Here is a 27506-nt window from a genome sequence, read left to right on the forward strand (position 1 = left end):
GCTGACTTTGCACCTAGATGGGGAATGTGTGTGTATGTGTGTATTTATGTTTGATATGTACTCTCTGTGTGTCAGTTTGTTTACCAACATCACATTATTTTATTTACAGTATTTTAAAATTATGCTCTTAGAAGGGTTAATCTTGAATCATTTTAAAGATGTCTCTCCTTTTCTCACATATTTATTCTTACAGATGTATGGTTGAATCAAGATTGTGGACACATTTTTAAGAAGTGTAAATTTTTTTCCCTTAACCTCTTGCTTTTGCCTTGATTATTTGCAAATACTTTTTTTTTCTTCTTTTCCATTGAGAAAAGAGTCTTTAAAGAAGGGCCTATCTCCCTCTTATTACGGTTTTTCCATTTACATCTTTCCTAAAGAGAGACTCTCAGTTTCTTCTCTATTTCCTTACTTATTAAGCACCTGTTCTGTATAAGCACTGTGTTAATTTCTGGGTAGGAGAATTATATGGAGAATTAAACAAAATGAAATAAACAAAGCATATTATGAAATAAAATTGGCGTAGCATACTATGTTTATAATTAAAATAGTGTGGTCTTGGGAGGACTAAAAAGTTTAACTTTAAAGCATGACATATCAGTTTCTGGTCATTTTATTTATTTTTAAATCTTTTTAAATATCTTTTTTCCTGTATTTTTATTTTTTAAGGGTCATACAGCAATGCTTCATACTGGCTCATGGCATCCCAAAATAAAGGGAGAATTTATGACTTGCTCAAATGATGCGTGAGTACTATTGATAATTCACCTAATACATTAATATCTTTCAGTATTTTCTTTAATATTTGTATTGTTACATGCTGGCCAGTAAAGTAGGAAATAGAGTGTTAGGAATCCTGATGTTTACATATTCTTTTTTCTTTTTTTTTAAGTTTTTACTTTTATTCCATCATCATATAGTGTAATATTACTTTCTTTAAATTTTTTTAATGTTTATTATTTTGAGACAGAGAGACAGAGCATGAGTGGCGGAGGGGAAGAGAGAGAGTGAGACACAGAATCTGAAGCAGGCTGCAGACTCTGAGCTGTCAGCACAGAGCCCAAGTTTCATTTGTACAATATAGTGATTCTGCATTTCCATACAACACCTGGTACTCATCACATAAGTACACTCCTTGATCCCCATCACCTATTTCACCCATCCTCCCACCCACCTCCCCTCTGGCAACCATTAGTTTTGTTCTCTATAGTTAAGTGTCTGTTTCATGGTTTGTCGTTCTCTCTTTTTTTATTCCTTTGCTCATTTGTTTTATTTCTTAAATTCCACATGTGAGTGAAATTATATGGTATTTGTGTTTCTCTCTCTGGCTTATTTTACTTATCATAATACTCTATAGCTCCATTCAGGTTGTTGGAAATGCCAAGATTTCATACTTTTTCATTGCTGAATAATATTCCATTTTGTGTGTGTGTGTGTGTGTGTGTGTGTGTGTGTGTGTGTGTATACACATACACATTACATCTTCCTTGTCCTCCCCCCCCCCCCCCCCCCCCCGCACACACATCTAGGGTTAAGGTTTAGGATAGGGTTAGGGAAAGGGTGAGGATATGTGCCTTATATCCTGCAGTTCAGAGACCTCTCCAGAGAATGAAACCCTAGACTTCTGCTTGGGCGTGATTAGACATGGCATACATACACCAACAATAGCCAAATTATGGAAAGAGCCCAAATGTCCGTTGACTAATGAATGGATGAAGATGATGTGGTATATATATTAATGGAATATTACTCAGCCATAAAAAAGAATGGGATCTTGCCATTTGCAGCGACTTGGATGGAGCTGGAAAGTATTATGCTAAGCAAAGTAAGTCAGTCAGAGAAAGACAAATACACACATGATTTCACTCATGTGAAATTTAAGAAACTAAACAGATGAACCAGGGGAAGAAAGACAAGAAAACCAGAAAACAGACCCTTAACTATAGACAACAAACTGAGAGGGGAGGGTGGTGGGGAGGGATAGGGAATTGGCTGAATGGATGATAGGTATTAAGGCAGGTACTTGTGATGAGCACTGGGTGTTATATGTAAGTGATGAATCACTAAATTCTACACCTGAAACTAATATAATGGTGTATTTTAACTAACTGGAATTTAAGTAAAAACTTGAAAAAAAGTACATATTCTTGTTCTTAACTTTTATAGTATAAGGTTTGTTTAAATAAATAAAACTATGAAAATGAGAGTTGGCATAAATTCCAGTACAGTTTATTAGGGTGCTCAATGGATCAGACTCATGCTATTAAGTGGACTCAAATGACTTTGAAGTTGTGACTAATAACTTATTAGTTTTTATAATAAAGATTGATTTCTGAGTCTAATAGCTAATACAAGTTTATTGTTTAAATTATTATTTTTTGGAAGTAATAACTGAAAAAATTGATTAAGTAGTTATTAAGATTCTTTTGTATTGTATCTGTTGGCCTAGAACTCAAGAATATTATAGGAAATATTTGAGCAGCTTTTCCCTATATTATTAAATTGTATGATTAATTTTTAGTATTAAGAGTAGTTCACAAGAATGCACTGTAGGTAATGTTATGGAGAAATTGCAATGGAAAATTTTATAAATTAAAAAATATAGATGGTGTTATTTAGGTGAAACGTATTTTAGATAAAATATATTTTGTTTTTAGGCTATTCTGTCTTTCATCTTTACTTTCTGTTATTTATATTTTGCCTCATTTACCTTCAAAATTGCTATTGACATTTTTGGATAGTTTGTGTATTCTGGAATTAATCTTTAGAGTAACAGACAAAAGGTTTAATTTTACTCCCATAGCACAATTTAAAAATTAATTTGATCTGAAAGGAACTAAAATTTGGGGATCTATACAGAATATGACTGAAACAGGATAAGACAATTTGATTAAAATTTCTGGTAAATAGACCTATGTAGTTCTAACTTGTTTTTTTTCTTTGTCTTGTTATCTTTCCAAAACTTAAATTATGTATGTTTAAAGTGACATTCCTAATTTTAGCAAATCAATTTTCTGATTTCTTTGGGAATTTAGCAGCTAATCTAAATTAATAGTATCTCATGACCAGGTAAGGCTTATTCTAGAAATGCAAGAATTTTTTACAATTAAGAAATTTTACCATCAAGAAATTTTTAAGATAATTCGTTAACAAATGAAAAATTACAAATCACATGATATTATTATATGATAACATTGACATTTGATAAAATTTAGTCGTCTTTCCCAGTATAAGTTCTTTAAAAAAAAAATTTTTTTTTAATGTTTATTTTTGAGAGAAAGAGAATGTGAGCGGGGGAGGGACAGAGAGAGAGGGAGACACAGAATCCAAAGCAGACTCCAGACCCTGAGCTGTCAGCACAGAGCCCGACGCAGGGCTCAAACCCACAAACTGTGAGATTATGACCTGAGCCGAAGTCAGACACATAATGGATTGAGCCACCCAGATGCCCCCCCCCCCCCCCCCAGTAAAAGTTCTAAGTAAAATAGGAATAGGAAGAAATTAATAAAACTCTTAAAAAAATTATTTACCAAAATTTAAAGTAAATATTGTATTATATATTTAAGTACTGAAGCTATTTGTATTTAATAAGAAGACAAGGATGCCCACAACTATATAGAGGCTTTATGCAGTATAGATTTTTTTAAATTTTATTTTTTAAAATTTATATCCAAATTAGCATATAGTGCAACAATGATTTCAGGAGTAGATTCCCCTTACCCATTTAGCTCATCATCCCTCCCACACCACCTCTAGTAACCCTCTGTTTGTTCTCCATATTTAAGAGTCTCTTATGCTTTGTCCTTCTCCCTGTTTTTATATTATTTTTGTTTCCCTTCCCTTCTGTTCATCTGTTTTGTCTCTTAAAGTCCTCATATGAGTGAAGTCATATGATATTTGTCTTTCTCTGATTAATTTCACTTAGCATATAGTACCTTCCAGTTCCATCCATGTAGTTGCAAATGGCAAGATTTCATTCTTTTTGATTGCCGAGCAATACCCCACTGTATATATACCACATCTTCTTTATCCATTTATCCACTGATGGACATTTGGGCTCTTTCCATACTTTGGCTATTGTTGATAGTGCTGCTATAAACATTGGGGTGCATGTGTCCCTTTGAAACAGCACACCTGTATCCCTTGGATAAATGCCTCGTAGTGCAATTGCTGGGTCATAGGATAGTTCTATTTTTAGTTTTTTGAGGAACCTCCATACTGTTTTCCAGAGTGGCTGCACCAGCTTTATGCAGTATAGATTTAAAGACTTTATATAGTGTAGTAATATAAGGAAATAAATACATTAATATATGAGTCAGAAGAAAACATTCTATTAAAGCACAGAGGGGGGCGCCTGGGTGGCTCAGTCAGTTAAGCAGCCGACTTCGGCTCAGGTCATGATCTCGCAGTCTGTGAGTTTGAGCCCTGCCTCGGGCTCTGTGCTGACCGCTCAGAGCCTGGAGCCTGTTTCCAATTCTGTGTCTCCCTCTCTCTCTGACCCTCCCCCGTTCATGCTCTGTCTCTCTCTGTCTCAAAAATAAATAAATGTTAAAAAAAGAAATTAAAAAGCACAGAGGAACCAGGTAATTTTGGTTAAAAGCTTCAATGAATAAAGCAATTGGAAAAAAACCTTGTTCTCTAAACTAGTAAGGATCAGGCTAAATGGTCGGCTCTCATAGTTGGCTAACACAGTAACTTTATGAACTCTGCAGAAGCTTTTCCCAAATTGATTTCCAAGATATGTAAATTAGTAAAGAAAGGCATTCCATGGTCAAATAAGTTTGAGAAACTTTGAACATTATATTTCCAGGCCAGCGATCTACAATAAACATTTAAATACTTTTGTATAGGGGTACCTGGGTGGCTTAGTTGGTTAAGCATCCAACTCTTGATTTTGGCTCAGGTCATGATCTCATGGTTCATGAGATGGAACCCCATGTCAGGTTCTGTGCAGGCACACAAGTGCTCTCTCTCTCTCAAAATAGATAAACTTAGAAAAAGATAAATAGCTTTATATAGAATTTATAGAAACCTATTTAACTTTGTTAATGCTCTAAACAATGGTTTGGATAAAGTTCTAAGTCATGACACTTTATTGGGCATAAAATGTAGTTTTTCCCATTCCTTGCAAGAGCAATTCTTTAATTCCCTGCTCAAACCACCGACATACTAGTATATTGTACCTTTGAAAATATGCTCCAGTTTCTTTTTACACTGTACAGATGAGCTTTTTTTGTCCATACTTTTGTATGAAGATCAGTTGGCTTTAACCATAGACCCCAATTATACATATTCTTTACCACCTTAAAAAAAAAAATCTACCACTAATAAATTCAGATGGTTTGCAGCTTGACTTTTTCTTGACCTTTGACTTTGAGGGTAGTAATTAGTAATAGGCTATGCTGTGAGAGATCAGCCCAGATGCCTAGTTAAATCAGCAAATACAGTGTGCTCACTATGTGGCAGGTACTCCTGTGTGTGATATAAGTCTCTGCCTTCATGATGCTTACATTTAAGTAGAGGTGAGTGCTTGGAGACAGACAAGGTACAGATACAGTAGTAAATTAATATAGTTTTATGTAGTAATAAGTATTGAGAATAAAATAAAGTAAAGCAGAAGGGTAGAAAGTAGAAGTGTCTTCTGTATGTAGAGTAGGCAGAGAAGGCCTCAGAGGAGGTCACCTTTTTTTTTTCAACGTTTTTTTTTTTTTTTTTAATTTATTTTTGGGACAGAGAGAGACAGAGCATGAACGGGGGAGGGGCAGAGAGAGAGGGAGACACAGAATCGGAAACAGGCTCCAGGCTCCGAGCCATCAGCCCAGAGCCTGACGCAGGGCTCGAACTCACGGACCGTGAGATCGTGACCTGGCTGAAGTCGGACGCTTAACCGACTGCGCCACCCAGGCGCCCCAGAGGAGGTCACCTTTTAATGTTTATTTGTTCTTGAGAGAGAGAGAGACAGAGAGTGAACAGGGGAGAGACAGAGAGAGAGAGGGAGACACAGAATCCAAAGCAGGCTTCAGGCTCTGAGTTGTCTGCACAGAGCCTGTTGTGGGGCTTGAACCCAGGAACTGCAAGGTCATGACCTGAGCTGAAGTCGGCTGCTTAACCCACTGAGCCACCCAGGCACCCTGAGGAGGTGACCTTTTAGTTGAGACTTATACCATGCACAGGAGGTAGCTCTAGCAGAGAGAACCTTCCAGGCCAAAGTGGCAGCATAATTCAAGACCTTAAGAAGGGAATGTATTAAGACATATTGGAAGGGCGGAAAATCTGGTTTTGTTGATAGGAAAGGTAGGAATGACAGGAAGTGAATTTGAAGAAGAAAGCAGGGACTAGATCATATAAGGTATTGTAGTCTAAGGTATAAAGGGTTAGGATTTTAATGTAATTATAAGGCCAGCCAATAAAGAGTCCTATGATTTTGATTTTCATAGGAATGTTCACTCTACAGGGTGTTAAAATTTTCCAGTGATCTCAACTATAATAAAGGCCATGAATGGAAAACCCACAGTGAATATCCTACTCAATAGGGAAAAACAGAGCTTTCCCTGTAAGGTCAGGAACAAGACAAGGATGTCTACTTTCACCACTTTTATTCATCATAGTACTGAAAATCCTAGCCACAGCAATCAAACAAACAGCATCCAAATTGGAAATGAAGAAGTAAAACTTGCAATTTTTGCAGATGACATGATACTATATATAGAAAATCCTAAAGACTCCACCAAAAAACTACTAGAACCGATAAATTAATTCATTAAGGTTACAGGATATAAAATCAATGCATAGAGAAATCTGTTGCATTTTTATATAGTAATAATGAAGCAACAGAAAGAGAAATTAAGAAAATAATCCTATTTACAATTATACCAAAATAATAAAATACCTAGGAACACACTTAACCAAAGAGGTGAAAGCCCTATATTCTTTAAAATTATAAAACATTGTTGAAAGAAATTAAAGATGACACAAACAAATGGAAACCGACATTCCACGCTCACAGATTGGAAAAACATATACAGTTAAAATGTTGAGTCCACCCAAAGCAATCCACACATTTAATGTAATCTCTGTCAAAATACCAACAACAGTTTTCACAGAACTGTAACAAATAATCCTAAAATTTATATAGAAGCACAAAAGACCCTGAAGAGCAAAAACAGTCTTGAAAAAGAAAAGCAAAGCTGGAGACATCACAATGCTAGACTTCAAGTTAGATTACAAAGCGGTAGTCATCAAAAACTGTTTAGCAGCACAAAAATAGACACATAGATCAATGGAACAGAATAGAAAACTCAGGAATAAACCCACAAGTATATGGTCAATTAATCTTTGACAAAGCAGGAAAGAATATGCAATGGGAAAAAGTCGCTTCAACAAATGGTGTTGGGAAAATTGGACAGCAACATGCAAAAGAATGAAACTGGACCACTTTCTTATACCATACACAAAAGTAAACTTAAAACAGATTAAAGACTTAAATGTGAGACCTAAAACCATAAAAGTCCTAGAAGAGAGCACAGGCAGAAATGTCTCTGACATCAACCCTAGCAACGTTTTTCTAGGTAGGTCTCCTGAGGCAAAGAAAACTACATCAAGACAAAACTTCTGCACAGTGAAGGAAACAATCAACAAAACTAAAAGACAACCTATTGAATAGGAGAAGATACTTGCAAATGACTTATTCAATAAAGGGTTAGTATCCAAAATATATAAAAAATTTATATAATTCAACACCTAAAAAAAGAATAATCCAATAAAAATAGAAGACATGAACAGATATTTCTCCAAAGAAGACATCCAGATGACCAATGGACACATGAAAAGATGTTCAACATCACTCATCATCAGGGAAATGCAAATCAAAGCCACACTGAAATACCAGCTTACATCTGTCAGAATAACTAGAATCAAAAAGACAAGAAGTAACAAGGCCAGGATGTGGAGGAAAAGGAACCCTTGTGCACTCTTGGTGGGAATGGAAACTGGTGCAGCCACTCGGGAAAGCAGTATGGACTTTCCTCAGAAAGTTAAAAATACAACTATTTTGTGGTCCGGTAATTGCACTACTGGCTATTTATCCCCAAAATACAAAAAACTAACTCAAAGGGATATGTGTACTTCTATTTTTATAGCATTGTTATTTATAATAGCCAAATTATGGAAGCAGCCCAAGTGTCCCTTGATAGATGAATAAAGAATATGTACAATAGAATATATGTACAATGTGTACAATAGAATATTATTGAGCCATAAAAAAGAATGCGGTCTTGCCATTTGCAGTGATGTAGATGGAGCAAAAGCGTTATACTGCTAAGCAAAATAAGCCAGTCAGAGAAAGAGAAATGCAATATGATTTCACTCATATGTAGAATTTAAGAAACAAACAAACAAAAAATGACCAAAGGCCAAAAAAAAAAAAAAAAAGACAAATCAATGGACTTTTCCCTTGTATTCTTTTTTTATTAGGTATTGGAACCAGGATTACACTGGTCTCCTAAATAAGGCAGCTTTCCCTCTTTTTCTATTACCTGGCATCTATGCCCAAGTTCATAAACATGGCCATAAACAAAAACCTTATGGAACTGTCAAGGTCATCCAACAAGTTGAATTAAAGTCCACACCCAGAGTTCTAACATAGAAAGTATTTTAGAAGATTTATTTTATTTTTGACTACAGTTTCTCATATTTTTTTGTAAAAAATATATATTTAATAAATTTAGAATAAATATTAGAAGTAAGCAGGAGGAATTTAGAAGAAAATACTTTGATCAAAAAATTTCAGGAAAGTATCTGTGATGTTATATTAAGTGCTAATACTATTATACTTCAGTGTAATTGTCAGACCAGTATTTTACCTTGTAACACTAGAGGATATTCTAAATAGGTTTTAGGAATAAAAAGAATAACCATGATATATTGGTTACTTTCCAACACAATGAAAAAATACATAGATTATTAGGAACAATTAACATCTGATCAGGCATCATCCGAATTCTTAGGTCTGATACTATGAAGTTCATCCTGGATTAAGAAATATTCCTGTGGTTCAGGAGTTAGTTCAGTTATGGCCTTTGGGCAAAATCTGACTATAGTTTTTGTGTGTCTCATAGCTCAGAGATGCTACTCTGCTTTTCATAGCTTTATCTCATTCTCTTCTTTGTTGGTGAGGGTTGACAGAGAGGCAAACATCAACTGTACATCCTATAAACTATTTTCTTGGAGACTTTATTAGGGGTTATTTAGGATTTAAAGTAGGATCATTTCATCAGACTTCATCGAGCTCATTGTAGTAATATCCTCTTCTTCGTCTTTCTCTTCTTCCCTAGTCTACTTCTATCTCACCCTCTTTACCCTCATTTTGGGCAGCTGGAAAATAATGTATTTTGGATAATACGACCGTGGTGTAGATAGCTTCTGGATGAAAGTTATTCATCTCAGCATTTCCTCTGTTATCATAGTGTTATGTATTTAGTACTAATTAACACGTGTTTGTCAGGTTATTGTTATCAAGTAGTGTAGGAGTAGAGAGGGAATTCTTTCCAGATCAAAACCAGCCTTTCTTGTAAGCCACACATATTATGAATAAATTTAGATACATTAGGAGTGAAGTGCTATCCCACAGATAGCATTTGTGGGAAACTATTCCCTTGGAGGTGAAGGTGGTGCTCACTATTTTGTTCTGGCCTCCTGTATGCCCAGTTAAATTATGATGTTAACTTTGAGTATGAGTTGGAGATGCTAGTACCTTAAACTTTTGATCTTATGCATTTCAGTATTAAACACAAACCTGAGATAAGGCCAATTTAGGAATGAAATGAGGAGGAAGAGGGTAATATGGAAATCTTTTAGGTTTTCCCAAATTTATCAGAATGAAGCATAGATAATAAGGCAGAGCTCACTACATTACACTTGGAAGTAAATGTTAATGAAAACCAGATGGTACTGAAGATAAAAATGCTTACTTATCCAGAGGAAGTCAATTCTATTTGTGAATTTATATGATCTGATATGGAGTCACTTTATAATTTGTAGTGCACAGAGTGAGAGTACAAGTGATACTACACTAGTGTAATCTGAGTCCTTGGTGTGGAATTTGTACAGAGCAGAGTCCAGCTCAGCACAGGCTCTGCCCATAGGCACTGCTGAGTGAATCGGTTGCTTCCATTATATACCTGGAGGGTTTTCTATTGCTTACTCAGGAATTTGTATCTCAGAGGAATTTGTTCATATCTATTATAACTACTCCTGCCTCTATATGCAGTTAACAATGAGGAAAAAGCAGGAAAATAATGAAATGCACAAACATTTCACAGTGAGTGGCTGCAGAAAAATAGACAGTGTTAGTTAAGAGTAGCTGGGGAGGTGACAAAACTTCACAACATAATATCTCCTTCTAAAGTCAGGGGAGGGAGGACATATGGAAGAATAGTTAGGCAGTGGTAGGGACCGTGCTAATTTAAAAAAACAAAACAAGATGGGCACAGAGAAAGTGGGTTTAGGCTGGAGTTAAATAGGAGGAACTGGTGGATGTCACAAAATAGCCACAAGATCCATTTGTAAACAGTTGTGAAAAATGACTCCCAAGTACTGAATGAATTTTTGAGGGCTAGAATTCTGCAATAGCTAGCAGAATTAAGAACCAGAGACTTCAAAAAGAAAAAAAAAAAGCAGAGTAAGACCAATATTTACTCCAGAGTGCGGTAGTCTGAGGAAAGTCAGGCTGCTCATGTAGTATTAAATATGCCCACTAGCAATGGCTCAGGTGGGTACAGGGAGCATAGAAGAAGAGTTGCTAATGCCACTTGCTTGTAAGAATCAGGGAAAGCTTTATACTGGAATTTGTAATCTGTGGGCAGTAGTCTCCCTTATCCAAGGGGGATATATTTCCCAAGACCCACAGTGGATGCCTGAAACCATGGATGCTACTAAGTCCTTCATGTACTATGTTTTTCCTGTACATAATTAACTATGATGAAGCTTAATCTATAAAAAAGACACAGTAAGAGATTAGCAACAGTAATGAATAATAAAATAGAAAAATTACAATATACTGTAATGAAAGTTATGTGAGGGGCGCCTGGGTGAGTCAGTTGGTTAAGCATCCGACTCTTGATTTCAGCTCAGGTCACATGATCTCATGGTTCATGAGTTTGAGCCCTGCATCAGGCTCTCCATTGACCGTGCAAAGCCTGCTTGGGATTCTCTCTTTCTCCCTCTATGTCCCTTCCTTCCCTCAAAGTAAATAAATAAGCTTTAAAAAATACATTAAAAAAAGTTATGTGAATGTGCTCTCTCTCTCTCTCTCTCTCTCAAAATATCTTACTGTACTGTACTCACCCTTCTTGTGATGATGCAAGATGGTAAAATGCCTACACGATAAGATGATATGAGGTTTCTGACATAGGCATTGTGCTATGTGCATTAGGCTGCTATTGACCTTCTGATACGTTAGAAGGAGGATCATTTTCTTTTGGACCAGGTTGATCATGAGTAACTGAACCACGGAAAGTGAAACCGTAGATAAGGAAGGGACTCCTGTATTGATATACATTTCTTTTGTGGAAAAGTAGGGAAGTGGTAGAAGGAGGAGGTGGACTTAGAGAAGAATATAGGGAAATGTTAATTTGGGCCCTCAAGGGTGTTAGCATATAGATCATGCAAAATATGTAGTGAACCATGGTTAGGTGATTTTGTCTATAAACAAAAGACATAACTCATATTAGGGTTTATTTTGTACACTGTGAAATGAGTATTTAGAGACTTTAAAATCTAGTCCATTTAGTTTTCTTTTGAGCAACTGAATATTATGAAATGTGAATGTCATGAAAGGATAAAGTTAGGGGGATGCTCTAAATTAAAGGATTTATGGCAAGCATAGAAACCATTTAATTTGCGAACCTTGGTTTGATCTTATTTCTTCTTATAAGAGGAGGAAAGGAAAAGGAGGGAGGGAAGGAAGGGCTAACCAAAAAAAAAAAAAAAAAAAGCAATAAAGAGACAATTTGGGGGATAATTAGAGAAATTTGGCTATCAGGTGATATGACATTAAAAAAATGGCCACAATTTGTCATCTTTCCTTGTACCCATGCTCTTTGCAATGTGACTTTGCAGGTACTCCCATTAAGTAAGACTCCATTAAGAGATGGAGTCTATTTCCCCACCTCAGGAATATGGGCTGATTCACAGAATGTGACAAAAATGATAGTGTGCCATTTCTGAGCATAGGCTTCTGAAGAGTTTTTGTGTCTTCCATTTTCTTGGAGCCATGGCATTGCCATCTGATCAAGCTCTGGCTAACCTGCTGGAGGGTGAAAGATCTGGTGAAGGAGAGTTCAGTTTTCCCAGTTGAGGCCATCCTAGCTTATAGTCTGCCAACTCCCAAACTTGTGAGAGACTCAAAGGTGGATCAGCAGAACTGACTACAGACACATGAATTAACTGAACTAGGACAGAGCCACCCAGCTAGAGCAGAATCACCCACCTGACTGGACTCATAAGCATTAGTGTATGTCTGTTGTTTTAAGCCATTAAAATTTGGAAATGTTTTGTTATGCATCAGCTGTTTACTGATACAGATATTATTGAATTATGTAGAATCATGGTTATACAGAAGAATGTTCTTATAAGACACCAGCTGATGAATTTAGGTGTGAAATATGTGATAATGTGACTTACTTCAAAATGGTATAACAAAAATAACGTATGTCGATGTGCATGGTGTGTGTGTGTGTATACATTTATGGAAAATGTGTGTGTGGGTATACATCTTTGGAAAGTGAGAGATTAAGAATGCAGATGTGACAGAATGTTATGGTATATGGTGTCCATTGGAAAGGGTATATGGTGTTTATTGTACTGCTCTTTTAACTTGTTTGCAGCTTTGAAGCTTTTCAAAATAAAAGTTAGGAGGATCTTCTTAATAGTGGCTTATTTGGATGTCATCCTGTTAGAAGGTGGAGAAGGGACAGTAAAATGTCCTCCAGACTGAGAAAGCACTTGGAGACTGAAAAACAAAGCAAGTCACTTCATATCATTTACATGGAGATTTATTTAGGGTAACTTACTGACGGGGGATCAGGTGGATAGCAATCCAGTTGCTGCACAGCTATTCTCTGAAAGTCTGGACCTTAATCCACAGATTTTATAGTGTTGTGGTGAGGTCAAAGGGTAGTTATCTAAAGTGGCACCATTTGTGTGCTAGAGGGGAGTGAGGGGAAGAAACTATGTTATCTCTACTAGTTATCTAAATGACTTTAGGGAAGATCAGAACAAGCCTTCCTGAATTCCAGCCAGGGTACCCATTAAACTTCCATGGACCCTGGGACACAAAGGGCCAAAGATGGAGTCAGTATTGTCAGCACTTCTACACATCCATTCCATTCCCACCTTTTTTTTCTCTATAAGTTGAATGTAAGGTACAGTATAAAGGGTCATGATTATAGTGAGTTGCATTCTACTTTGATCCAGTTTTTTCTTGGATAGTTTTTCAGTGTATCTTAAGTTTCTACATGTCAGTGCTGACTTAGATGGTGAGAACCTAGTATTCAGGGATTGTCTGCATTGGATTATAGGTAGCAGGATTTCCTAAATGTGTTCCTGGGAATGCTACTACCTGTAAGGTGTCCATGGAGAAAGGGTTTAAGGAACCCTTGGAGAATTACAGTGCCTACAACTATAATGTTAAAGATCCTGAGAACTATATTTAAAAAAGAGCTATCATTTTGTAGACATACTGAAACAACTCCATCTTTCTCCCTCTGCCAATAGCACTGTTACACTCTGGGGTTTGGCATTCCCAGGAGTGTACTTTGGGAAATGAAGATTGCCCCTAGTTAATGCTTTTCATGGTGGAATTCAGTACATTATAAACATTTTTTATTTGGTGACAGTTTATAAAGATGAATTATATCAATTAAAACTTTTGGCAGATTTTGGGATGGCATAATAGAAAGAGCATGCAATTTCCAGACCCAGAGCACTTGGGTACTCTACCCTTTGTCATGACCTTGGGTTGGTAATTCACCATTGAAACTCAGATTCCTATAAAATGGGGTCATAATTGATTCACAAGATTATAATCTGGATATAATGTGTAAATCGTTGTGTTTAGTTGGTGTTCATGTGTAGGACTAGCCTTGGAATCATTTGAATTGGATTGAAGATTGTATGATTTTCAGTCTTTAGTTTTTCTTTTTTTTTTTTCAGATTTCTTTCTTGATCCTTTTTTTTTTGTTTTTTTTCCCCAATATATGAAGTTTATTGTCAAATTGGTTTCCATACAACACCCAGTGCTCATCCCAAAACGTGCCCTCCTCAATACCCATCACCCACCCTCCCTTCCTTCCCACCCCCCATCAACCCTCAGTTTGTTCTCAGTTTTTAAGAGTCTCTTGTGCTTTGGCTCTCTCCCACTCTAACCTCTTTTTTTTTTTTTTTTTTCCTTCCCCTCCCCCATGGGTTTCTGTTAAGTTTCTCAGGATCCACATAAGAGTGAAACCATATGGTGTCTGTCTTTCTCTGTATGGCTTATTTCACTTAGCATAACACTCTCCAGTTCCATCCATGTTGCTACAAAGGGCCATATTTCATTCTTTCTCATTGCCACATAGTACTCCATTGTGTATATAAACCACACTTTCTTTATCCATTCATCAGTTGATGGACATTTTGGCTCTTTCCACAATTTGGCTATTGTTGAGAGTGCTGCTATAAACATTGGGGTACAAGTACCCCTATGCATCAGCACTCCTGTATCCCTTGGGTAAATTCCTAGCAGTGCTATTGCTGGGTCATAGGGTAGATCTATTTTTAATTTTTTGAGGAACCTCCACACTGTTTTCCAGAGCGGCTGCACCAGTTTGCATTTCCACCAACAGTGCAAGAGGGTTCCCGTTTTTCCACATCCTCTCCAGCATCTATAGTCTCCTGATTTGTTCATTTTGGCCACTCTGACTGGCGTGAGGTGATATCTGAGTGTGGTTTTGATTTGTATTTCCCTGATGAGGAGCGATGTTGAGGATCTTTTCATGTGCCTGTTGGCCATCCGGATGTCTTCTTTAGAGAAGTGTCTATTCATGTTTTCTGCCCATTTCTTCACTGGGTTATTTGTTTTTCGGGTGTGGAGTTTGGTGAGCTCTTTATAGATTTTGGATACTAGCCCTTTGTCCGATATGTCATTTGCACATATCTTTTCCCATTCCGTTGATTGCCTTTTAGTTTTGTTGGTTGTTTCCTTTGCTGTGCAGAAGCTTTTGATCTTCATAAGGTCCCAGTAGTTCATTTTTGCTTTTAATTCCCTTGCCTTTGGGGATGTGTCAAGTAAGACATTGCTACGGCTGAGGTCAGAGAGGTCTTTTCCTGCTTTCTCCTCTAGGGTTTTGATGGTTTCCTGTCTCACATTCAGGTCCTTTATCCATTTTGAGTTTATTTTTGTGAATGGTGTGAGAAAGTGGTCTAGTTTCAACCTTCTGCATGTTGCTGTCCAGTTCTCCCAGCACCATTTGTTAAAGAGACTGTCTTTCCATTGGATATTCTTTCCTGCTTTGTCAAAGATGAGTTGGCCATACGTTTGTGGGTCTAGTTCTGGGGTTTCTATTCTATTCCATTGGTCTATATGTCTGTTTTTGTGCCAATACCATGCTGTCTTGATGATTACAGCTTTGTAGTAGAGGCTAAAGTCTGGGATTGTGATGCCTCCTGCTTTGCTGTTTTTCTTCCAAATTACTTTGGCTATTTGGGGCCTTTTGTGGTTCCATATGAATTTTAGGATCGCTTGTTCTAGTTTCAAGAAGAATGCTGGTGCAATTTTGGTTGGGATTGCATTGAATGTGTAGATAGCTTTGGGTAGTGTTGACATTTTGACAATATTTATTCTTCCAATCCACGAGCATGGAATGTTTTTCTATTTCTTTATATTTTTTTCAATTTCCTTCATAAGCTTTCTATAGTTTTCGGCATACAAAATCTTTTACATCTTTGGTTAGATTTATTCCTAGGTATTTTATGCTTCTTGGTGCAATTGTGAATGGGATCAGTTTCTTTGTCTTTCTGTTGCTTCATTATTAGTGTATAAGAATGCAACTGATTTCTGTACATTGATTTTGTATCCTGCAACTTTGTTAAATTCATGTATCCGTTCTAGCAGACTTCTGGTGGAGTCTATCGGATTTTCCATGTATAATATCATGTCATCTGCCAAAAGTGAAAGCTTACCTTCATCTTTGCCAATTTTGATGCCTTTGATTTCCTTTTGTTGTCTGATTGCTGATGCTAGAACTTCCAACACTATGTTAAACAACAGCGGTGAGAGTGGACATCCCTGTCGTGTTCCTGATCTCAGGGAAAAATCTCTCAGTTTTTCCCCATTGTGGATGATGTTAGCTGTGGGCTTTTCATAAATGGCTTTTATGATGTTTAAGTATGTTCCTTCTATCCTGACTTTCTCGAGGGTTTTTATTAAGAAAGGGTGCTGAATTTTGTCAAAGGCCTTTTCTGCATCGATTGACAGGATCATATGGTTCTTATCTTTACTTTTATTAATGTGATGTATCATGTTGATTGATTTGCGAATGTTGAACCAGCCCCGCATCCCAGGAATGAATCCCACTTGATCATGATGAATAATTCTTTTTATATGCTGTTGAATTCGATTTGCTAGTATCTTATTGAGAATTTTTGTATCTATATCCATCAGGGATATTGGCCTGTAGTTCTCTTTTTTTACTGGGTCTCTGTCTGGTTTAGGAATCAAAGTAATACTGGCTTCATAGAATGAGTCTGGAAGTTTTCCTTCCCTTTCTATTCTCTGGAATAGCTTGAGAAGGATAGGTATTATCTCTGCTTTAAACGTCTGGTAGAACTCCCCTGGGAAGCCATCTGGTCCTGGACTCTTATTTGTTGGGAGATTTTTGATAACTGATTCAATTTCTTCGCTGGTTATGGGTCTGTTCAAGCTTTCTATTTCCTCCTGATTGAGTTTTGGAAGCGTGTGGGTGTTTAGGAATTTGTCCATTTCTTCCAAGGTGTCCAGTTTGTTGGCATATAATTTTTCATAGCATCCCCTGATAATTGCTTGTATCTCTGAGGGATTGGTTGTAATAATCCCATTTTCATTCATGATTTTATCTATTTGGGTCATCTCCCTTTTCTTTTTGAGAAGCCTGGCTAGAGGTTTATCAATTTTGTTTATTTTTTCAAAAAACCAACTCTTGGTTTTGTTGATCTGCTCTACAGTTTATTTAGATTCTATATTGTTTATTTCTGCTCTGATCTTTATTATTTCTCTTCTTCTGCTGGGTTTAGGCTGTCTTTGCTGTTCTGCTTCTATTTCCTTTAGGTGTGCTGTTAGATTTTGTATTTGGGATTTTTCTTGTTTCTTGAGATAGGCCTGGATTGCAATGTATTTTCCTCTCAGGACTGCCTTCGCTGCGTCCCAAAGCGTTTGGATTGTTGTGTTTTCATTTTCATTTGTTTCCATGTATTTTTTAATTTCTTCTCTAATTGCCTGGTTGACCCATTCATTCTTTAGTAGGGTGTTCTTTAACCTCCATGCTTTTGGAGGTTTTCCAGACTTTTTCCTGTGGTTGATTTCAAGCTTTATAGGATTGTGGTCTGAAAGTATGCATGGTATGATCTCAGTTCTTGTATACTTATGAAGGGCTGTTTTGTGACCCAGTATGTGATCTATCTTGGAGAATGTTCCATGTGCACTCGAGAAAAAAGTATATTCTGTTGCTTTGGGATGTAGAGTTCTAAACATATCTGTCAAGTCCATCTAATCCAATGTATCATTCAGGGCCCTTGTTTCTTTATTGACTGTGTGTCTAGGTGATGTATCCATTTCTGTAAGTGGAGTGTTAAAGTCCCCTGCAATCACCACATTCTTATCAATAAGGTTGCCTATGTTTGTGAGTAATTGTTTTATATATTTGGGGGCTCCTGTATTCGGCACATAGACATTTATAATTGTTAGCTCTTCCTGATGGATAGACCCTGTGATTATTATATAATGCCCTTCTTCATCTCTTGTTACAGCCTTTAATTTAAAGTCTAGTTTGTCTGATATATGTATGGCTACTCCAGCTTTCTTTTGACTTCCAGTGGCATGATAAATAGTTCTTCATCCCCTCACTGTCAATCTGAAGGTGTCCTCAGGTCTAAAATGAGTCTCTTGTAGACAGCAAATAGATGGGTCTTGTTTTTTTTTTTATCCATTCCGATACCCTATGTCTTTAGTGGTGACGAATTCCTTCAGTTGTTGTTTGTTTGGGAAGACCTTTATCTCTCCTTCTATTCTAAATGACAGACTTGCTGGATAAAGGATTCTCGGCTGCATATTTTTTCTGTTCATCACATTGAAGATCTCCTGCTATCCCTTTCTGGCCTGCCAAGTTTCAGTACAGAGATCAGTCATGAGTCTACAGGTCTCCCTTTATATGTTAGATCACGTTTATCTCTAGCTGCTTTCTGAATTTTCTCTTTATCCTTGTATTTTACCAGTTTCACTATGATATGTCGTGCAGAAGATCGATTCAAGTTACGTCTGAAGGGAGTTCTCTGTGCCTCTTGGATTTCAATGCCTTTTTCCTTCCCCAGATCCGGGAAGTTCTCAGCTATTATTTCTTCAAGTACACCTTCAGCACCTTTCCCTCTCTCTTCCTCCTCTGGAATACCAATTATGCATAGATTATTTCTCTTCAGTGCATCACTTAGTTCTCTAATTTTCCCCTCACACTCCTGGATTTTTTTATCTCTCTTTTTCTCAGCTTCCTCTTTTTCCATAATTTTATCTTCTAGTTCACCCATTCTCTCCTCTGCCTCTTCAATACGAGCCGTAGTTGTCTCCATTTTATTTTGCAGTTCATTGATAGCATTTTTTAGCTCCTCCTGGCTGTTCCTTAGTCCCTTGATCTCTGTAGCAAGAGATTCTCTGCTGTCCTTTATACTGTTTTCAAGCCCAGCGATTAATTTTATGACTATTATTCTAAATTTACTTTCTGTTATATTGTTTAAATCATTTTTGATCAGTTCGTTAGCTGTCGTTATTTCCTGGACATTTTTCTGAGGGGAATTCTTCCATTTCGTCATTTTGGATAGTCCCTGGAGTGGTGTGGGACTGCGGGGCACTTCCCCTGTGCTGTCTTGAATAACTTGTGTTGGTGTGCAGGGCCGCAGTCAGCCCTGATGTCTGCCCCCAGCCCACCGCTGGGGCCACAGTCAGACTGGTGTGTGCTTTCTCTTCCCCTCTCCTAGGGGCGGGATTCACTGTGGGGTGGCGTGGCCGTCTGGGCTACTTGCACACTGCCAGGCTTGTGGTGCTGGGGATCTGGCGTATTAGCTGGGGTGGGTAGGCAAGGTGCACGGGGGCAGGAGGGGCAGGCTTAGCTCGTTCTCCTTCGGTGATCCACTTCAGGAGGGGCCCTGTGGCAGCGGGAGGGAATCAGATCTGCTGCCGGAGGTTTGGCTCCGCAGAAGCACAGAGTTGGGTGTGAGCAAGCACAGAGCAAGTTCCCTGGCAGGAACTGGTTCCCTTTGGGATTTTGGCTGGGGGATGGGCGAGGGAGATGGCGCTGGCGAGGGAGATGGTGCTGGAGAGCGCCTTTGTTCCCCGCCAAGCTGAGCTATGTCGTCCGGGGCTCAACAGCTCTCCCTCCCGTTGTCCTCCAGCCCTCCTGTTCTCCGAGCAGAGCTGTTAGCTTATAACCTTCTAGATGTCAAGTCCCACTGGCTGTCCGAACACACTTTGTGGGGCCACTCAGCTTCCTCCAGCCAGACTTGGGGGCTCTGCTTGGCCGGCAGGCTGCCCCCTCTGCCCCGGCTCCCTCCCGCCAGTCCGTGGAGCGCGCACCGCCTCGCCACCCTTCCTACCCTCTTCCGTGGGCCTCTCGTCTGCGCTTGGCTCTGGAGACTCCTTTCTGCTAGTCTTCTGGCGGTTTTCTGGGTTATTTAGGCAGCTGTAGGTGAAATGTAAGTGATCAATAGGACGCGCGGTGAGCCCAGCGTCCTCCTACCCCGCCATCTACCAGTCTTTAGTTTTTCTTAGAGTTTTTCTCACATCTTGATGAGCATCTCCTTTTTGAGAGCCTGTGTGGGGCATGTTAGATCTCACAGGCTTTTGCTGCAAGGCTGCTAGGCAGGTTTCAAATTTTATAATCAATAACTTGTAAATATAATTATAAAATTCTCTAAGGAACAGTGATTCATATAAATGGATCCGTTTTCTATAACTCAAACTTTTTTTTTTTTTCTATTTTAAGTATCTTTTGTTTGGGAAACCTAAAAAAAAAAACTTTCAGCTTCCTATATTATTAAAAGTGTTTTCAATATCATTTAACATCTTTATAATGTATAAATTATTACATTGTGATATAAAATGTTTTACAAGGTCTTGGCATATATAGGCCTATCTACAGCTTTTAGAGTTCTTGACTGCTATTTTGGTTTTCCCTTTCTGTTAATCATTGCTTCTTGGTGCTGTTGGTGTGACATCCTATATAAGTACCTCAGTTTCTCTCAGTTGTTTGTTTCCAGTAAGCTGTGGGCTGGGACTGGGGTAGGGGTAGGGTGGCCCAAGTTTTTTAGAATTTGTACAGAAGAAGAGGAAATAAGCAATTTGTGTAGTGTATGATTTTTTGTTGTTATTGTTAGCACATTAATTTTTGCCATATTTGGCTTCCGGGAGACTTTTTCTTGCTTTCTTTCTGCTTCTGGGTGGAGTTTTGTAGTGTCCATGCTCCCAAATAAGTAAGATGGTGGTTATATTTTTAATGGTTCTTTTTTGGTGATTTTCTCATAGAAACAGTGTACTCTTTTTACACTAGGCTTACTGTAGTGATCGTTTTGCAATAGATACAAATAATGAATCCTTATATGTCTGAAACTAATGTAATGTTAATTATATACCTCAATAAAAAGAGGAAATACACTGTTTAAGTCATGTTGCTGCAGTATCTGGTATTGCTTTTATCTAATTTAATTCTTTGATTTTTAAAATCTAATTCTAATTATTCTCTAATATACTCTCATACGTTTTCATTTTAAATAAGCATGCTTTTTAAATTATCTGTTTCAACAGTTACCAGCATTTTAAAAATTAATAGCTTTGATTTTACTTTCATTGTGTGGGTAATGAAAAATTTATCTATGTAATATTTTTAAAGCATTTGTTAACAGAAATTTTACATGAAACAGATAACTTTGTTGAAAAATTAATTAGGATTTAGCACTAGAGCCTAAATCCTGAAAGTGTTAATTGCTGATAATGGTGAAATATGCTTATAATAAAAGACAAAACTTACCACTTTTTGAAGCTCTTTTTTTTCAAGAGTTCTGAGAGTATGAGAATCCGTTCTCAAATTACTATTATAATTGAGATGTTCACATTTTGGTGTTTGATTTACCTTCTATTGACAAACTTTCTCTGTAGGCTTGGATGGAAGAAATATGTACATCTTCTTTTAATTTTATCACAAATTCATTTGGTTTGTATAAGTTCCTCTTAAAATGGTTTGCATTTACTCAGCTCTATTATATTTCTGTTATATTGAGAAACACACAGTAGGTAAAAAGCCTGTAAGATTTTGAAGTAATAATAATAACACAATGCAGAGCTGCCAGGACAGATTCTTTAAAAGGTCAAGTTTTGGGGCACCTAGTGGCTCAGTCTGTTAAGTGTCCGACTCTTGCTTGATCTGGGTTGTGACATCTTGATCTGGGTTGTGAGTTCAAGCCCTGTGTTGGGTTCCACGCTGAACCTACTTTTAAAAAAAAAAAAAAAGGACAAGTTTAGAACTTAGAATTAAGGCTTGTAGTTTCCTATAAAGACTGCCATTCAGATTAATGTGTGATCATTGTAATTTTAAACCACTGCCTTTAGTTCAAGCATAGAATCTTTAAAGTTATTGTCCGCATTTATGTTTGATTAATTATGGAAAGAATTTTTGTTAATTTTTACGTGAGTTAATTTGTCACAGAGAAGACTTTGGTTAGATTTTGTTTTTTGTTTGTAATCTTTTTTAAGTGGAAAAATGTCAATGTTCTCAGTGTCTATCATGAAACATAATACTTTGACACTAAGAATCCTGGAAATATTTTAACTGAAAAGTGAAATTGACAATTATTGAGAACCATCCAATATTTGGAACTCTAGAACTAGTTTTACCTTAGGGATTGCTGAGAGTGTAAAATAGGGCTTTATATAATCAGATATTTTGAAGTAATTTGAAAATACTACATCAAAAACAGCCTAGAGATTTGAAAATTGTAATTCTATTGTAATTCTACAGTATTTTGGTTTTGTGGTGATTTACAGTAATTGGATGCTTGTCTAAAGTAGTAGAGACTAAAGGCAGAGGAGAATCGTCATGCTTTAGAGATGACTTATCTATCACTGTGTTTACTGGTGACATAATTTGACCTGCTAATGAACCTAATGTATAATGTCTGAAAAGGGGTGCCTGACTGGCTCAATCGGTTAAGCGTCCGACTTCGGCTCAGGTCATGATCTCAGGGTTCATGAGTTCGAGCCCCGAGTCGGGCTCTGTGCTGACAGCTCAGAGCCTGGAGCCTGTTTCAGATTCTGTGTCTCCCTCTCTCTCAGACCCTCCCCCGTTCATGCTCTGTCTCTGTCTGTCTCAAAAATAAATAAACGCTAAAAAAATTTTTTTATAGTGTCTGAGAAAACTAGAGCACAGTCTTTTAGTGTTATTAATTAAATGCATGTGGAATTATTATTCATTTATACCCTTTTTAAAAAAATTGATATATAATGTCATTCATATTCTGTAACAATAAGCTAACAAAATATTAGTAGGGAAGTTGAATTTACTGAATAGGCAAAAGTTATTTATAGTTAAGCATTTAAAAATTTTTCTTAATGTTTTAATTTATTTTCGAGAGAGAGAGACAGAGTGCGAGTGGGGGAGGGGCAGAGTGAGAGAGAGGCAGACACCAAATCTGAAGCAGGCTCTAGGCTCTGAGCTGTCAGCACAGAGCCTGATGGGGGGCTCGAACTCGCAAATGGCAAGATGATCATGACCTGAGCTGAAGTCAGATGCTTAACCAACTGACCCACCCAGGTGCCCTAAGCATTTTAATTTTATATACATTTTAATTTTCAAGCTTTTATTTTGCTTGAAAAGCCTTTGATTGATAATTTCCTAGTACTTTCAACTTCCTCAGGTTATGTTTTTTGTCATGCTTATAGTATAAAATTTTATCTCATATCTCCAGGAATTATAAAAATATTTAATGTCACATTATTCTTGATGTAAGTTTATATAATTTTTGTACAGAATGTTGCTAATGTATATTATATTGCCATATGTAACAAGGATAAGATGTTCACACCTTCAAAAATGTTGAAGGAAAGTTTAAGTCAAGTTTGTTATGTTTTATTTGTATGCTTTTCATAGTTGTTAATCAGTAACTTAATCTGGCTATAGGAACATTAGTGGTGAACAATACTGTAGGAATTATAAACTATGGAGAATGCTCTTTAGTATTTTTTAAATTTATCTTGAAATCCATATGAAACCATCAATTTTATCAGTACATCTCTGTTACATCAGTTCAGTTTTTAAGATATTTATTCATTTCTATTTTTATTTTTTATTTTTATTTATTTTTAATTTATTTTTAATGTTTCTTTTTGAAAGAGAGACAGAGCACGAGCAGGGGAAGGGTAGAAAGAGAGGGAGACACAGAATCCAAAGCAGGCCTCAGGCTCTGAGCTATTAGCACAGAGCCTGAGCGGGGCTCGAACCCAGAAGCTGTGAGATCATGACCTGAGCTGAAGTCGGACACTTAACCGACTGAGCTACCCAGGCACCCTTCATTTCTATACTTAATTTTAAAGAAGAATGTGGATGTCTCCAACATTGAAGGCTCTGCTTGTTTACTGGCATCTCTAGGTGTGCATTAACTGAGAATAAGAATAGAGAGTAGTTTGAATTTCTTCTGGGGATTTCTAGGTCAAGCAAGGTAGCATCAGTACAACCAGTCCACTCCATGCATGACTAAATGAATCCGCATGTATGACTAATATGGCAGTACTCTTGTGTGTGGTGGCCTTGTTGGCCATGTATGGAGTACTTGTATACGAAGAAGAATGTTATTCCTGTGAAAATTGATGAATGTAGTTGCAGGAATGGGGTTAAAGGTATTTCCATACTGTGGATTTTGCAATTGTTAAAACTTGTAATTACACTTAAAGTTTTTCTTTATTTTGGTTCTCCAACTTTTCCTGAAATACTTGGCTACAGGTGCTTTTTCTTTTTTAAATTATCCTTTCCATTTCTTTTCCCAAGTTTCTGTAGCTACATGGCAAATTTATATGTATTTTCTTTCAGGATCTTTGCTGTTATGCCAGAGACCTGTTGAATACATTTCCTACTTCGAAAAATTGTCACCTCATCTTTTCAGCTTTGTATTGACAGGTTCATGAAGTTAGGGTGGCAAGTTAACAGGAACTTTGCAAGGAAGTGTGAATAATGATGTGCCCTTTTCAGTTGCCTCTTTCTAAATCTTGTAAGTTTACATGACATTGTAAAGCTATTTCTGTCTTATAAACTATCCTTTCTTGTGCCTTGATGAAAATGTGCCTTGATGAAAATGTTAGCTTTTGTTACTGTTTTTTAAGAAGTGCTCCAAGTGAAAATAGTTTACTTTTCCTTTGATAACACTTTTTTGATTCTTACAATAGTAATAAGATAGACGTAAATACAAGGATCTCATAAATTACTAATTACAGGCCTTAATGGGTTGGGTTCTATTAATTAGAATAAAACAAATGATATTTTTGGAAAGCTGTACTAACCTATCAGTACGACTCGCACAGACTTGTTTGACAACACTTCATATAGTCACTGAAGTCTTGCAGTATCATCAATAGCTGTGTCTTCATGGAGGAGATGAGGTTCGCTGATTATATTTCAACAAAAATTTGGTTACAGAGCTTTTTTAGAATAGGACAGAAGTAGGGCAGCTTCTGGTTTGTATTGCAAAACTGTGTTGTAGTTAGCATTCTTTATCTTACCTAGGCAGTCTTACTTATATGTCCCACATAGGCTGAAGATAATTCTTTTTTGTAAGCCATCATGTTAATTAATTTTTTCCACAGGAAAATATATCATTTGCAAATACACAGCTTTTAACATTCTTAATTCCGTTCTGTTATTGTTGTAAAACCATTGGTTTGTCTATTAACCAACAAGTATTTATTGACAACCTACCATGTGCTCAGCCTCAGCAAGACTGTGGATAAATGAAGTAGTTCTTGCTCTTTTACAATTTATAATACAGTGATAATACTTACATAATAATTGACAATTAAGCAAACAATTAAAAGTAAATAATTAAGTGAATAATTAAAAGTATGCATGGTGCTATGAAGGAGCAATATTTAAGGAAGACCTAAAGTAGACTGGAGAGTCAGAATGTACTTCTCTGAGGACATAATGTTTAAGCTGAGATATGAAAGGTGAATGGTTATTGGTAGGCAGAGAGAGGAGGATGCCATCCGAGACAGAGGAGACATTACATTGAAATACCTATTATGGGAACTGACAGAAACCAGCATCACTAAAGTAGAGCAAGATGGAGAGCAGCATGAGATGAATTTGCTGAGGTAGACGGAGGCCAAACCATGCAGGGCCTTGTAGACCATTTTGAATACATTTGGATTTTATTCCAAGGGCAACTACATACAAGAGGTTAAAGAATTTTAAGCAGGGCAGTGACACAATCAGATTTACATTAAAAACAATTACTCTAACATCTCTATGGAGAGTAAATTGGATGGGCAAAGGTGAGAGTAGTTATAACCATATTCTAAAACTTTTATAATGAATGACTTTCATACTGTTAGGTTAAGTGGTTCTTTTTTCTGACTGGAGGGTTTTCAAATATGAAACATACTCCCATCAGTAACACTGCTCATCATCTGTAGGGAACCTGGTCTTCATCCCCATATGCTACCCACCCCTGAAGTGAGAATCACTGAGCTATTCCAGCTCTTACCTACTTTTGCCGATAGGAAGCTTGGTGCTCAGAGATGTGACACACCCAAGGTCACATAGATAGTTAGCCAGTGGTAGAGCAAGCACCTCAACCCACAGTTGTGAAAATCTTGTAGAGCCCTTTTCACATAATTTCTCTTGGATCTAGGAGACTAGCATCATCAATTAGAATGTATTTACTATGGTTGGCTATTGGATAACATCAAATATATGTGACAGATTCTCTAATGTAAACACATTAAATGGGAGATGATGCTGAATGAAACAGTGGTTTGCAACAGCAACTTTCATAGCGTGATCCGTAGGCCACCGGAGGTCTTTGAGATCCTTTCACCTGGTCCATAAGGTCGAAATTATTTCCATAGTAACACTAAAGCATAATTTGGCCTTTTCGTTGTGTTGACATTTGTGCTGATGACACCAAAGCAATGGTGGGTGAAACTGCTGGTATCTTGGCTTTCATCAAGGCAGGGGCAACAGACTGCATTAGTAATCATTGTATTTACTGCCACACACTCATAAGTAAGAAAAAACAAAAACAATTACTTAAGAGTGTCACAGTGGCAACAGACTGTATTAGTAATCATTGTATTTACTGCCACATACTCAAAATTAAAAAAAAAATCTACTTTTACTTAAGAGTGTCCTTGATAAAGTGGTGAAAATTATTAGTTTTATTAAATCCCAACCTTTGAGCACATCTTTACTATTCTGTGTGACAAAATGGAGGGAGGGGACATACAAAGTCCTTGTATTGCATTTCAGAGTGTGCTGGTTATCTGGAGAAGTACTGTGTGACTCAGTTGTGAGGTAACTATTGGTTTTTCATGAAGCATCACTTTTACTTAAAAAGGACTATTGACAGACAAATTCTGGTCATTCAGACTGGGCATTTGGTAGACATTTTATAAAAAAAAAAAAAATGAACTAAGTCACTTGTCATTTTAAGGAAACCAGTTGGTAGTATTTGTGTCCAATGATAAAATTTGAGCTTTCAAGTAAAATGTAGAACTTTGTAAATGCTTCTTTGAGCTTGACAACTTCTCAGTACCTAAAGTTTTTTTTTTCTTTAATGAGATCAGTTATCACATTAGTGAGTGTTTTTTTTTTTCAATTGTACAATGAATGTATCAACATTTTGAGGACTTGCATAAGCCATTGACCAATATTTTTCTTTTTTTCTTTTTTTTTTAATTTTTTTTTAACGTTTATTTATTTTTGAGACAGAGAGAGACAGAGCATGAACGGGGGAGGGTCAGAGAGAGAGGGAGACTCAGAATCTGAAACAGGTTCAAGGCTCTGAGCGGTCAGCACAGAGCCCAATGCGGGGCTCGAACTCACAGGCCACGAGATCATGACCTGAGCCGAAGTCGGACGCTTAACCGACTAAGCCACCCAGGCGCCCCTCTTTTTTTCATTTTTAATTGATTCATTTTATTAAATTCATTGATTCATTTTATTAAATTCATCAAATTTAATTGATTT

The 27506-nt window shown here is 37.0% G+C and overlaps 1 protein-coding gene and 1 long non-coding RNA gene across 2 annotated transcripts in view; both read left to right on the top strand.

Moving 5' to 3' along the window:
* The window catches only part of WDR70 (WD repeat domain 70), a 298881-nt gene that overhangs the window by 109367 nt on the left and 162008 nt on the right, over window positions 1-27506 (top strand). Inside the window, exon 9 of the mRNA XM_053906941.1 lies at window positions 670-746. Within this exon, the coding sequence (XP_053762916.1) occupies window positions 670-746 (77 nt within the window). The remainder of the gene's footprint in view (window positions 1-669; window positions 747-27506) is intronic.
* LOC128778248 (uncharacterized) lies at window positions 4436-8220 on the top strand. Its single transcript, XR_008423684.1, has 2 exons — window positions 4436-5677; window positions 5919-8220. It is a non-coding gene; the product is annotated as an uncharacterized LOC128778248 (long non-coding RNA).

Source organism: Panthera pardus, unplaced genomic scaffold (assembly GCF_024362965.1).
Source record: "Panthera pardus isolate Hobbes unplaced genomic scaffold, ASM2436296v1 HiC_scaffold_2, whole genome shotgun sequence".
Lineage (NCBI taxonomy): Eukaryota > Metazoa > Chordata > Mammalia > Carnivora > Felidae > Panthera > Panthera pardus.